General features: G+C 41.9%; 1 protein-coding gene across 1 annotated transcript in view; it reads left to right on the top strand.

The window, feature by feature from the left end:
• The first annotated feature begins 286 nt into the window (after positions 1-286).
• Positions 287-14,698, top strand: part of epyc (epiphycan) — a 52,235-nt gene continuing 37,823 nt past the window's right edge. Inside the window, exons 1-2 of the mRNA XM_017711295.2 lie at positions 287-519; positions 12,801-12,972. Coding sequence (XP_017566784.1) covers positions 473-519; positions 12,801-12,972 — 219 coding nt within the window. The 5' untranslated portion in view covers positions 287-472. The remainder of the gene's footprint in view (positions 520-12,800; positions 12,973-14,698) is intronic.

The raw sequence follows: 14,698 nt of genomic DNA, 5'->3' as shown, positions 1-14,698 counted from the left end.
ATTGTGCACGCCAGCCCTGCAGAGCCGTACATGAAAGCAGGGCATGCCTCGCTTTCACCTCAGGAAAAGAGGAAGACAAATATCTCATGCTTTAGTCTGATTAAGTTATGCGTCCCTAGATAAAAAAGGAGGATAGGAAGCTGCTGGGGGAGCGTGACTCCGAGCGTGTTTGGTTTCCGCAGCAGGTTCTTCCTTTGTGTATGTGTTTTTAATGCGTCGTGCTGTGGGCAGGCGGCTCCTGCAGATGTGACCAAAACCAGTTTCTCCCCTGCGCTCGGTCTCAGTGCCTACCTTCACGAGCACACGGCAGGTAGAGCACCCGGCGCGCGCACACACCCTCGCACATCACCCCCCCACCCACACACACACACTATAACACAACGACACACAAACGCACACATATACCCACACTCCCCTTCTCAAAGGTGCCCTAAGCGAGCCGTTACATTGGCCAGGCCCACCAGCCCTGTGCATGTCCACGCTGAAGAGAGGGACCATTTGGGACAGCAGCAGACAGAGGTAAGCTTTCTGTGGACTCTATCATGCTAAATAATGTGCTTTTATTAAATGTTGTGTATCAGACTCTGTTTTACACCCCTATTGTTGTAATATGCACTTGATTTTATTTATTTATTTATATATATATATATTGTAGGCATATTTTTGCAAAATTTTGACATTTTAATATACAATGTTATTGCTTGTGGTAGCGTAACGGTGATCATTCTGTAGTTTCCCATTTTTGTTATTTTTGCCTCATATGGTTGGCTTGTGTGTTGCAATATTAACACGCTGCTGCAAGTTATGGCTCATTTTTCATGGCTAATGGTCTTCTGTTTGTTTTAACACTGAGAACCACAGATAGCATAATAATAACACCATGCAAATGTATTGGACCAGACCATATAATTCAAGCTGGTCATCCAAACCAGGAGCCTAATACAAAGTTTCCTTACATTTAAGGAGGATTATATTCATAACAGCCATAATAGCGAGGGGTAAATGAATCAGAAACAGCACGTGCATGTACTCATTCTGCAAAGTAGGACCATCATAAGCTGGATTGTCTCAAATATATCAATATTCAATGGAAATTGAAATTGCTGGCACAGAAATTGTGAAGTGAATGAATATGTGGAATGCTTAACGCGGAGCCAAGGAAAACATAGGGGCGCGCACACGCATTCATGCACACTGCACACACTGATGGGAGCGCATAAAAGCCCAGCTCTGTGTGAAGCATAGTCCCTCTTTCAGTATCTCCCCGCTGAGTTCGAAGTCAGGCTCTGGCCACAGAACAGCCTCACTGAGAGCTTGTTTCTCCTCACAGGGCTGCAGAGCGAGCGCAGGCGTTCTGCTGCGTCCTCAATCAAGTACTGTAAATGACCAAAAACACGGTCATGGAGCAACACCTGAATATAAATATAAATGCAAAAATGCTTCTCAAACATATCTGACCCTAAAAATAGCCAAATCTTGAAGAGGTTCATAGAAAGAAGTGTGTATGTGCGTAAGTGGGTCTCTGTGCATGAGTGTGTGTGTGTGTGTGTGTGTGTGTGTGAGAGAGAGAGAGAGAGAGAGAGAGAGAGAGAGAGAGAGAGAGAGAGCAAAGAAAAAAAAAGTGAATCCTGAGACTTCTCCCCTCAGCCGTAGCTCACTGGCATCCTGTCCACAAACCCTGGTGGAATTTCGAGTGTGAGCGCTGACACAGATTTGGATGGATGCTTATAAAGAAGCTCTGTCAGAGCTCTCCCTCTCTCTCTCTCTCTCTCTCTCTCTCTCTCTCGCTCTCTCTCTCTGTCTCTCTCTCGCTCTCTCACTCGCTCTTCCTCTTGCCAGACTCTCTCCATCTCAGCCTGAGGACCAGAACTTCGTCCACAGCATTTCTTTCTCAGCTCTGATTTGGTATTTAGCCTCTCTCTCTCTCTCAAACCTGATGGCCATGACCTTCATAACTTATTATAGAAATCTGGGACCCGTACTGGATTTCTGGGTCATTAAAGGGCTCGTATCCTACATTTATCATGCATTATTTATTTATTTCCCTTGAAAACAGCCATAATTCATTTTGCATGACTATTTACAACCTCTATATACCTTAGAATTAAAACCTAATACATGTTAATGACCTCTCTCTTCTGATTGGCTATGCTTCTTTCAAAAATCAGTCTGGACTGAAATGCTCTTTAGAGCTTGAATGTGAATGGGTGGGCTAAACTGCTGTGAGCTGAATAGGAGGACACACGGTGTTGATTTCATGACATCACAAAAAAATAGATTTAAAGTGGGCTGCGTTTGCAGCTTAGTGTCCATTTAGTGTAAATCTATCTCCAAACTTTAACAACTCTGGCTCTTTTATTGTGAAAAGAGCAAGAAAATCTTGAAGATGTGGGCCTTTAACAATAACTGGTCATTAAAACCAGCAATACCAACGACTCACACATTTAAGTTTTATTTGAAAGCAAAAAAAAAGGTTGAAATATGTGCGAGGCAGGTTACAACTCTATAGATTACACGATTTAGTTTGATTTCTTTTCTACAGCAATTCACAACAGTAGGCAAGCAAGACAGGGGGCAGTCATGGACTGGAGCTTAGGGAACCAGCCCTGGGACCGGAAGGTCGCCAGTTCAATCCTCTGAGCTGACAGTACGTGACTGAAGTACGCTTCAGCTTAGCCCCTAACCCCCAACTGCTCCTCGGGCACAGTGGATAGGGCTGCCCACCGCTCTGGGCAAGTGTGCTCAATCCCCCCTAGTGTGTGTCTTCACTAGTGTGTATGTGGTGTTTCACTGCATGGATGGGTCAAATGCGGGGTGAAATTTCCCCACTGTGGGACTAATAAGGGTCACTTAAAGACATCAGGAGTCCAGCCCAAGACTCTTATTAGCAAAGTAGCAGCGCTCCTGGAAATTGAACATCAAATCAAATCTAATCAAATTTATTTGTGGCGCTTTTTACAAAGCAGCTTCACAGAATTCCAGAAAAGACAGAGTTTTAACAAGAATGTAAAAAAACCCCAGGTGGGCAAGCCAGGTGCGCCAGTGGCAAGGAGAACCTCCCTCAGAGCTGAGGAAGAAACCTTGGGAGGAACCAAGGCTCACCAGGGGGGGACCCATCCTCCTCTGGTCAGACTACCTACAGAGTTATTATACTACTAATATTAACTCCAGTCTCTCACGCGTGCTGGTTTCCTCCACTGTGCTCCACTTTTTAAGAATTACTTACTACACATGTCACTTCATGCACAAGCCAAAAACTGTAAATTGTTTTCAGTAGTTATTGATCGTATTTCTCACAGGGGAACCATTAGGGCATTCTAGGCCTTCAGAGAAAGCCTATTGATGTCTGTGTAGTGAAAAAAGTGTCATTTTTAACTCATTTTTAATTCACACTTGTTATATTTAAACTTTACAGCCATTATTTTAATGTCTTGGTTGGAAATAAAAGGGATAACATCTTGAAGTGCCCAATGGAAAACCACCCAATCAGAATTTCTTTCTCTGTGGCTTCTAGATAGATATGGCCAAGTGAGCTCTCCCATTGGCTAGAACTTCAGGAATAGGACAGGAGGCCTAACGTGTCAGACGAACTACCAGTATGATTAGAGAATCAATCAACTAAACATGGCTTGGTTTGAAATGAAGGTGACATGATTATGGAAGAACCTAGATATGTCACTGACTGTGAATATGAGTTGTAGTCTAACCAGGTTTCAGTTAGTTGTTAGGAAAGGAAAACAGTGGCAGAAGCTCAACGTCAGGACTCTGAAAGAGTCCATGTAAAACAGATCCATGGTAAAATATATATTATTGTATGGAAGGTCTTCATCAGTTTCACATGTGCGCCACTTTTAACATGGTGCTAGTAACGCCCTATGGCATTCCGAGCACTATGTTAGCGCTACTCTTAAAGTGGTGCACATTTGAAACTGATGAGGACCATGTAGTATTATCATGGTGATGAGTTCGTTTTTCCATGTTTTTGACCAAATTATGACATTTACAACCCATAATAAAGGCCCACCTCTAAAACTCACCGATAAATCAGAAATTAGAATGAAAATAATAGTTCCAACCAAAAATTCTCTCTAAGTTTTCTTCTGCTCTAATAGTACAAGGTGAATGACATTTGCCTCAGCTGTCTAGCACACATGATGTCAACCAACATCTTCAGCAGAAATGGATTCTGATGATCTGTAGGCATTTATCTGTCAAACACCTGACAAGAAACTTAAGCTGGGGCCTCTCAATTCAGTAAATGTGCCTACTTTAACCTCTATTTTTGTTGCTCGTTCTAACGAAAGCAGCTGAAGAAATAGTTGGACTAAACTTGCAGGAAAATTTGACAAGTGGGGGGGCTAAACTGAGGGGCTAAACTTTTCCTAAAGTGGACAGAAGCTAAAATGGAGCCAAAAAGACCACTCGATTTGCTTCTTTGGGTACTGCTTACATTCAGAGTGGTAACTTGTATTTGTTTATACTTTAAAACTTTTCTATTTTATATTTTAACTTTCTATTTCTATTGCACCAAGAGGGGAGGGGGAGGGGGGGGCTGTAAACCAATTTCATTGCGCAAATGTACAAGTACAATGTGTAATGACAATAAAGGTTCATTTCATTTCATTTTCATTGTTTTAGTCTAAGAACTGCAGCCTATTACTATGTCAGTCATCTGTTCAACAGGGCTGTACAGCATATTCAGTATCACAAAGGATGGAAACAGAGGAGTACGTTTATAAGCATGATTTTTGACTGCCTCTGTCATTCAAAGGTGAAATCCTTTAGCCACTGTGGGTGAAATCAGTACCTGAGCTAACACTAGAGCTAACAGTTTAATAGTAGATCTGATTCGTCTTTTACATGAGGGAAATTACTTTTTGCTCAGGGAATGATAGGATAACATGCTGGCTGATTGTGTTGACACTGAGAACATATCTATTCTAACTTATGCTGTCATGGTCAGCCTACCCATCTGAGAAAAACAGCATGCATTCTAAGCTGTTCTGGTGCTGGTATAGCTGGTCACCCACTCTGGTTATGTTGGTGACCACTCATGCTGGTCTATGCTGTTTTTTTCCCAGCAGGATAGCCACACTTCTACTTCTCAGTCGTGTCTGTGACACGTTAAGACCCTTAACTTTGTAATGTTAGCAGAATAAGTGATAAAGCACTGGGCTGCCAGTTTATTAGGTACAAAGGTATTTAGGTATAAAGGCCTGTCAAATTTTTTTCAGCAGCAGCTTTTAACCTTTCAATGTTAGCTCAATGCTAGAAGTTGTTCCTGCGATCAACTTTGACAGCGTGAACCTTTTTGTCGCACCAGTCAGTGTTACCTCATTAGCTTCTCTGAAGAGGCAGCAAACTCATCCGACACGAGATCTACTCATTTTCCTTGGCAATCTGAATCATGCCTGTTTTCAAATTAAAAATCTAGTGAGACAATGTTAAAAATAAGATATATATTAGGTCTAAAAGTAAGCCGACACGCTTGAAAAAGAGTTCAAGGGTTCTTAGTAAAGGCATTGGTTCAATCTAGAACCATGAGTTCCATACAGAATCATTTCATGCTTAACACCTCAATGACCAGGGTCCACCAGTGGGCCCAAAGTTTTATTACACCTTCCTGTAGTCTAAGAATAGCTCAACAGGTTTGCATTGAAGTCCCTGTAGTTACTGAATGATAAGCCTGGGATTTTAAGGGGTTCAGTGGTTCTTTGCAGGGTGAAATGGTTCTTCAGATTGACGGAGAATGCATTGTATGTGGTTCTATATATCATCAATAAGGGTTCTTCTATTATATAAAAGCTTGACATCATACACATAACAAGCAGAACTATTTTTGGTGCTATCGAACAATTTTCAGAAAGGTTCTGTACAGAACCGCATACAGCACATTCGCTATCATTCTGAAGACCAATATCACCATGCAGAGAACCAGTCAAGCATGAAATGGTTCTTCATAGAACTGAACAAAACCATTGTTTACCACTGATTACAAAAGGACCCTCAACAAACCATCTTTAAGTGTGCATATAAGAATTTTTCCCTTTTTTGTTGTTACTTTTTCCTTCCCTGCTTTTAACCTGGTGTGCGTTCGTTTACTCTTCCTGATACTCCAATATCAGTTTTAGTCACCAGATCTTCACAGACCTGCCAGTGGGTCTAGATTTCCATTCCTCACTCCTATAACATACTAATGACTGAGATTTTGCATTGTTTTCCATGTAGTTATTGAATAAGCTTTAACAGCTGTGAAGTTTAAGGGGTAAAAATAATCTTGTCTAACATTTACCATCCAACCAATGAACTTTCAAACACAACAAAGCTATCACTGAGTGCCTTCAGGACCACCACCCGTTTGAATGGTGATTGCTTGGCTCCTGAGATGGAATTTCAGGCTTTGGAAGCCAGGACGGCCTCGTATTACAGCTCTTACAGGCTGTCGGCACCTTCTTAATGAATACTGAAATTCTCCATCCTCGGAAAAGCGCCCTGCAGCCCTAAAGCCTGAAAGCAATTTGAGATTTAGGAAATAAGCTAATACACCTAATGATGGATGCCAACGTTTATGGTATGTTTTTGCCATCACATTAGTAGCTCACTGGAATATAAGTCTAAAAATTAGTCTCTTATTGGAAGGGATAAAAGGACAGAAACACGTTTTCTCTTGAACTAAAGCGGCTAGAATTTAGTGAGGCCAAGCCCCTGATTTCAGAGGTTTGTTTGAGCACAGTTTGCTTCATGGCCAAATAAAGCAGCCCTCGTCGGGATGTTTGGCAATGAATTTGCCTTTGCTTGCTTTTGGTAAGACTCAGGTCACAGAGTGCAACTCCATATAGTGTGAACATCATGAAAACGGTCTGCACAATAGCTTATTTTGGAAGGATTTCGTAGGAAATGTATTTTAGAAATGTTTCATTGTGGGTTGCTCTGCAGATAGTGGTATGTATGCATTAGGATGAGGAAAAATAATACTTGAGCTTTATGCATTCAAGTTGTATTACCTTGACACGGTCCATGGTTCATACTGATTAACTCCTTAACCCTCGTGTGGTGTTCAGGTCTGCGGGAATCATTTCCAATGTTTACCAAAAGAAAAAATGATGATTTATTATTATTTCAAAATCAGATTCTTTGCTCATTTTCTGTGAAGAACATATAAAATAACCCATCTTCAGTGTCTTCACTCTGTTCACCCCCCACACATTTATATTACACATGTGGTGTTGGGCTGAACCCACGGGGAGTAAAAGTGTGGAGGTGCTGTGTCCTTCACTCTGTTCTCCTCTTACATTGTGTGTGTGTGTGTGTGTGTGTGTGTGTGTGTGTGTGTGTGTGTGTGTGTGAGGGTGGACAACACGGACAGGCTGCTGACTGGCTACGGCTGCTACATTAGAACCCTACGCTGGCCACTTGATATTTTAAACATCTGGTATTTTTACATAAATTGTTGTGGCTGTATTGATTTAATAAACCAGCAATGACCACTGAGTAACACACACATCAACCCTACACAAAGATTAACATCAGGCTTATTACATACTAAGGCTTATTATTTAGTAATTACAGAGACTTCAATGCAATCTGGTTGGACACTTCTTAGGATAGAGAAGTGTATATTAAAACATTGGGCCTACTGGTGGGTGCTGGCCATTTCGGAAATCAGCTGGTGAACCATGTGAATATTCCACAGTTGCAGTTCTCATTAAAATATAGATTATATAAACATTCGTGGACTTGGGCTTGTAATTCTAGAACAATTCAATTCAGTTCAAGTTTATTTGTATAGTGCTTTTTACAACGATGTGGTCACAAAGCAGCTTTACAGAAGTTTGGAAACACACAGTTACAACATAGATCCCCCAGTGAGGAAGCCAGAGGCGACAGTGGCAAGGAAAAACTCCCTCAGTCTGGAGGAAGAAACCATGAGAGGAACCAAGACTCATAAGTGGAGACCTGTCCTTCTCTGGTCAGACAGTGTTTACAATTTAATAAACTAAATGCCAAATAGAAGCTAAGAGGAGCTCTGTTTGAAGACTGGATGGTAAAGCTTTAGAAATGGCACGGGTAGAGGCGGCCTCTGACTGAGGCGGTCTCTGACTGAGGCAGTCTCTGACTGAGGCAGTTTCTGACTGAGGCAGTCTCTGACTGAGGCAGCCTCTGACTGAGACAGTCTCTGACTGAGGCAGCCTCTGACTGAGACCGTCTCTGACTGAGGCAGTCTCTGACTGAGGCGGTCTCTGATTGAGACAGTCTCTGACTGAGGCAGCCTCTGACTGAGACAGTCTCTGACTGAGGCGGTCTCTGATTGAGACAGTCTCTGACTGAGGCAGTTTCTGACTGAGGCAGTTTCTGACTGAGACGGTCTCTGACTGAGGCGGTCTCTGACTGAGGCGGTCTCTGATTGAGACAGTCTCTGACTGAGGCAGTTTCTGACTGAGGCAGTCTCTGACTGAGGCAGCCTCTGACTGAGACAGTCTCTGACTGAGGCGATCTCTGACTGAGGCGGTCTCTGATTGAGACAGTCTCTGACTGAGGCAGTTTCTGACTGAGGCAGTCTCTGACTGAGGCAGCCTCTGAATGAGACAGTCTGTGACTGAGGCGATCTCTGACTGAGGCGGTCTCTGATTGAGACAGTCTCTGACTGAGGCAGTTTCTGACTGAGGCAGTCTCTGACTGAGGCAGCCTCTGACTGAGACAGTCTCTGACTGAGGCGGTCTCTGATTGAGACAGTCTCTGACTGAGGCAGTTTCTGACTGAGGCAGTCTCTGACTGAGGCAGTTTCTGACTGAGGCAGTCTCTGACTGAGGCAGCCTCTGACTGAGACAGTCTCTAACTGAGTCTTTATGAAAAGTGGGAGTGAGCTGAAACAGTCCCATCCTATCTCAATACTGATACATCTGGATGGCACAGTGATGTAATCTATAGAACAAAATCTATAGAGTTATTCCATTACGTGAAGGTTCTGTAAACATTAAAACTGTTCTTCACACTCACAGATCTCCTTTACACGAATGGCTCTTCAACTAATCATCCATTCACAAACCAAAAGTGGTTCTTTTGTAGTAGTGGTCACCAGTCCTCCTCCAGGAGATCGACTCTCCTGCAGGTTTCACTCCATCCCACCTCTTTCAGCTAAATAAGGATTTCTGAAGGCGCTAATTAGATGAATCGGGTGGGGTTGGTCAGGGTTGGTCTGACCAGATCTCCAGGAGCAGGGTTAGTTACCACTGTTCTATGGCATCACCCAAAAAATCTTGTTCTTTTACATATACACTCTTTAAGAATAACATTTTCTAACCGGTTCTTAGCTTGGACTGTCCTGGTGTAGGAAAAGCCTTTAACTGATACAGAACATTTGAGAGATGGGAACAAACCGCTGAACTGCACGTAGCAGGTAAGTCTCAAATACTAACACTCAAGTCCCAAGTCAAGTGGCGGATCAGTACAGGCAAGCCTCGAGACCTGAGTCATAAACAAGTCAGTATTCATTCAAATGTTTTCAAGTGGCGCGACGACACTAATAAGCTGAATATAAACAAACAAACAAAAAAAGCTAGTGTGAATTATGTTTAGACAACAGACAATGGACACCAAAAATGACCCTGCTGACCAAAGTTTACAGAAAGGAGAGCAAAGCGAAGGTGAATTTGGCGACACTTCATTTTGAGGAGTCCTTTTAGACCAAACAAAGACTCAACAGACTCTCAGTAACATGTCAAAAACATACAAGGGTTAGGATTAGGTTTTAGGTTGAGTTATAGGTTAGGATTAGGGCCAGGATGAAGGTTAGGATTAGGTTTTAGGTTGAGGTATAGGTTAGGATTAGGGCCAGGGTGAGGGTTAGGATTAGGTTCTGGGTTGAGGTTGAGGTTAAGGTTAGGATTAGGGCCAGGGTGAGGGTTAGGATTAGGTTTTAGATTGAGGTTAAGGTTAAGGTTAGGATTAGGGCCAGGGTGAGGGTTAGGATTAGGTTCTGGTTTGAGGTTGAGGTTAAGGTTAGGATTAGGGCCAGGGTGAGGGTTAGGATTAGGTTTTAGGTTGAGGTATAGGTTAGGATTAGGTCCAGGGTGAGGGTTAGGATTAGGTTCTGGGTTGAGGTTAAGGTTAAGGTTAGGATTAGGGCCAGGGTGAGGGTTAGGATTAGGTTCTGGTTTGAGGTTGAGGTTAAGGTTAGGATTAGGGCCAGGGTGAGGGTTAGGATTAGGTTTTAGGTTGAGGTATAGGTTAGGATTAGGGCCAGAGTGAGGGTTAGGATTAGGTTCTGGGTTGAGGTTAAGGTTAAGGTTAGGATTAGGGCCAGAGTGAGGGTTAAGATTAGGTTTTGGGTTGAGGTTAAGGTTAAGGTTAGGATTAGGGCCAGGGTGAGGGTTAGGATTAGGCTGTAGGTTGAGGTATAGGGTTAGGGTTAGGGTTAGGGTTAGGGTTAGGGTTAGAACTCAGGCTCCATTTAACTACTATGAACAATGTTGAGCTAGCCTGGTTAAATAATCCAGTAAAACTGGAGTTTTAGTGATCAGTAAAGACTCATTGATGCTCATTTGTACTTGGCTTTTCAGCACATGGAGGCAAACTCAAACTCTCTTTCTCATCTAATTTATCTTCTGAAATGTAATAAACAGAGCAGAGGCATAGTTATTGATGAAGTCACTGTTAGTGGTCTAAGCCAGCTCTACGTTCACTACAGTTCTGGTAAGTTGACACCAGGAAATCAATCATTTTACATGAAATATGAGTGACTGTGAAAAGTCCCATCTGCAGCTTCTACTCCTTCACACGTCTCTTCCACTCTGGGTCTCGAGTCATGGGGCTTGAATTCAAGTCATAGTCTGACACATTGGTGTCTGAGTTAAAGTCGAGCCATGAGACTTGAGCCCACACCTCTAGAACATTTACATTATGTACATACCCAAAAAAATAAGGGTTCTTTTGTAAAGAAAATGGTGCTGTATAGAACCAAGAACATTCAAAGTACCCTTTCCATGACTGAAGGGTTCTTGGCGTGGTGAAATGGGTCTTCAGACAGATGCAGAATGTGTTATACATGGTTCCATTTACAACATATACGTCTTTGAAAAGGGTTCCACATGGCACCAAAAAGATCTTGACATCATAACAATAGAAGAGCCCTTTTTGGTGTTATATAGAACCCTTTTCAAAAAGGTTCTATATGGAACCACCTTCAACAAGAGGTTCTTTGAGTGTTCATAGTTCTATAGGGAACCATTTTCTGTACTATAGAACCCTTGAAGAACCATCTTTTTTTAAGATTGCAGAGGTTAAAAAATCTAATAACAAGGTCCTTTACGGAACCAAAAGTGGTTCTTGTATCAAGTACCTGCAACAATCCTTTTTCACACTTTTAGCTTTCATTAGCTCTGCACAATCTTGACTTCCTCAGCAGTGTAAATCAGTTAAACCCCTTAAATGGCCCAAAGTTAGATCAGCTAGTTTGCATTGAAGTCTCTGTAGTTATTGAATATACATCAGTTAGTTCTGGCCACGCAAGCCGATTGGTTGAGAAGCGTTGTAACCTATGGTGAAATAACAGCAAATTTTTTTTTCATAAACACTCCACTGAGACACCGTTGCTAAGCAACGAGTTTGACAGCTGTAGGAGGCGCTCAAGCCATTTGAACGTTTTTACTTCTTACATTGCCACAAACAGAAAACGGACACTGTTAAGACCACATTTGACTGACAGCCGATTTCGTCCGACTCTGAAGACGAGACGACACTAAATTCCCAAACTGTCGTCACCACTGAGCAGCTTTTCAGTCGGCAGCTGTGACAGAAGAACAGCTGAACAACCTGGAATCAGCCAGAAATGAACCCAACACCATCCGCCAAACTAAACGGGCTGTGAGAAGCTTTACAGACCGGCTGGAACAAAACAGCATTAATACTGATCTGGACAAACTGACCAAACTGAGCTGAACCTGATATTGGCTCAGTTTTATGGCTCAGTCTGATTTGGTCCGACTCTGAAGATCAGACACGTCTGGCAAATGGTGTTGGGTTCATTTCTGGCTGATTCCAGGTTGTTCAGCTGTTCTTCTGTCACAGCTGCTGAGGAGAAGGAGAATGAACTGCTGGCTGAGCAGCAAGTGGGTGGAGCTCGTTACTCTGACGTAGCAACAAGCTGCTCGTTAAGGAGCTATAATTTGGCTGAAGGAGCTGAACATTATAACATATTAAACGCCGCGTTCACGGCCAGTTTATTCATTTCTTACTGTATTTATTTAACTACAGTATAAAATCGATAGAACACTCGATGTCGGGTATTATCGCGAATATGTTTAAATTAGCCTTATTGTGTAATAGGCCTGGGATTCTATGGCTCTTTACATGGTGAAATGGTTCTTCTTCTTGGTGCCATGTAGAACCATTTTGCAATGGCTGTAGTTCTATTTAGAACCATGAGTTCTATATAGAACCATTTCATGTTTTATGCCTTAATGTCCGGGGCCTACAGTGGGCCCAAAGTTTTATTACAAACTTCTATGACTTACATTAATAATAGCTCAGCATCAATTCTTCTGTTATTTGTAAGCTTGACATCATAACAATAGCAGATGTTTTGGTACTATATAAAAAAGTTTTATATAGAGTGACACACACTTTCTCCAATAATCTGAAGATCAATGTCACCATGCAAAGAACCATTTAAGCGTGAAATGGTTCTAAATAGAACTTCCGGTTGGAAAGAGAGCCATGGTCTTTACTAAAGGACCCTTTTTAAGGGGTTATAGGAATATGAAATGTTGGTGCTCTCACTCATTCGAGTCTCATTCTCACAGGGGGATGATGATGATGGTGCCCGGCCGGTTGCTTTTGGGACTCCTGGTCCTGAATGTGGTGTCAGCCTCTCCCACAAGACACTCCCGGCAAGGGGAACTAGACAACTATGACGTGGATCTAAGCGCGGACCCGGATATTGAATATTACGAGGAGCTGATTGATGAACCTCAGGTGGGAAAGTGAATGTGCCATGGGTTATGGGTCAGGCTCCTTTTCACACTATATAGCATAGACCTCTGAGGTCATGGATCAGTTTATAGTCATTTTGGGCAAGAAGGCTTCAGAAACTCAGAGGATCCAGTAGCATTTACTCAAAATACGAATAGTACTACATAGTATCATTAGGAACATTTTGTTATCACTGTCCACTTTATCAGCTCCACTTACTGTATAGCTGCACTCTGTAGTTCTACAGTTACAGACTGTAGTCCATCTGTTTCTCTGATACTCTGTTACCCTGTTCTTCAGTGGTCAGGACCCCCATGGACCCTCACAGAGCAGGTACTATTTGGGTGGTGGATCATTCTCAGCACTGCAGTAACACTGACGTGGTGGTGGTGTGTTAGTGTGTGTTGTGCTGGTACGAGTGGATCAGAATGCAGGTTTTACACACTGTGTCCACTCACTGTCCACTCTATTAGACACTCCTACCTTGTCAGTCCACCTTGTAGATGTAAAGTCAGAGACGACAGCTCATCTGCTGCAAACTGTGGTGCTCACATTACTACAGGTGTGGTTATGGTTAGGGTCCTAAAGCAGAGGGATGTTTTCTATAGATTATAAATTTCCATGTGATAGTGACCTTAACATCACCAAAACAACCACATAAAATACAGAAATACAAAAATAAACGTGTAACAAGTGCAAAATGTTGATATTTCTTATGTTCTTTTACAACTAAAACAGCCTGGGGTCAAAAAACGCTGACGTGTACAAAATGTTAACAGGACAGTATAAAGATGTCATCATGTTAATTTCATGTTTACCAAGTTGTCTCCATTAAATTAGGAAAACATATTAAGTATGAAGCAAAAAAAAATATGTCGGTAACACTTTTGTAAGCATTTATAAATAAATTCATAACATGTTATAATGCATTCATAAGGCATCATAAACATGGCTATAAATATTTATAAAAATGCATTATAGCCATACTTATAATGCACTACGAATTGTTAACATAATGCATTATAAGTGCTGTTCATAACAGATTATAAGAGCTCATAAGCTGTATTTGTCCGCTCTAAGTAAAGTGAAGTGTACTGGACTAAAGCCTCCTCCAGGGTTAAGAGTGAAGGATTTACTGAAACACTAAAACACAATAAAGCTCATTACAGGCTTCAAATGTCAGAGTTTAAACTAGAGCTGCCCTCAGAGTTTCACCCAATGTGGGAAAGTCAATGTTCACCACTGTGAATGTGCACCACCGTTAGCCTGGCACTGACTTAACACTGCATATCCAATACAATGCCAGCAGAAATTAGACTTACTGTACTGTAGTGTAGTGATGACACAGAGTGAAGGGTTCTAGAGCTTGACGTTAGAACAAGTGTGGGAAGAAATTACAACGACAGCGCTTTACTATATCCCCTCTGCCTCTCCAGGCCGTCAGTCCACGTTACGCTCAAATAAAATATTGGAAATCTCAGGGTGTAAATAAACGCAGTATTTGTCTTTGCGCTCCTCAAGCTGGGACTGACTTCTTTGGCACTACTTATAATGCATTATATTAACAATCCACAATGTATATTAAACATGGCTATAAAGTGCAATTTGTTCTTATAAATATTTATAACCATGCTTATAATGCCTTATGAATGCATTTTAACATGTTATAAATGTGTTTATAGATGCGTACAAACGTAACATTCATAGAAAGAGTTGCCAATATGGTGTT

Source organism: Pygocentrus nattereri, chromosome 1 (genome assembly GCF_015220715.1).
Source record: "Pygocentrus nattereri isolate fPygNat1 chromosome 1, fPygNat1.pri, whole genome shotgun sequence".
Classification (NCBI taxonomy): Eukaryota; Metazoa; Chordata; class Actinopteri; order Characiformes; family Serrasalmidae; genus Pygocentrus; species Pygocentrus nattereri.
This window is presented reverse-complemented; position numbering and strand designations above follow the sequence as displayed.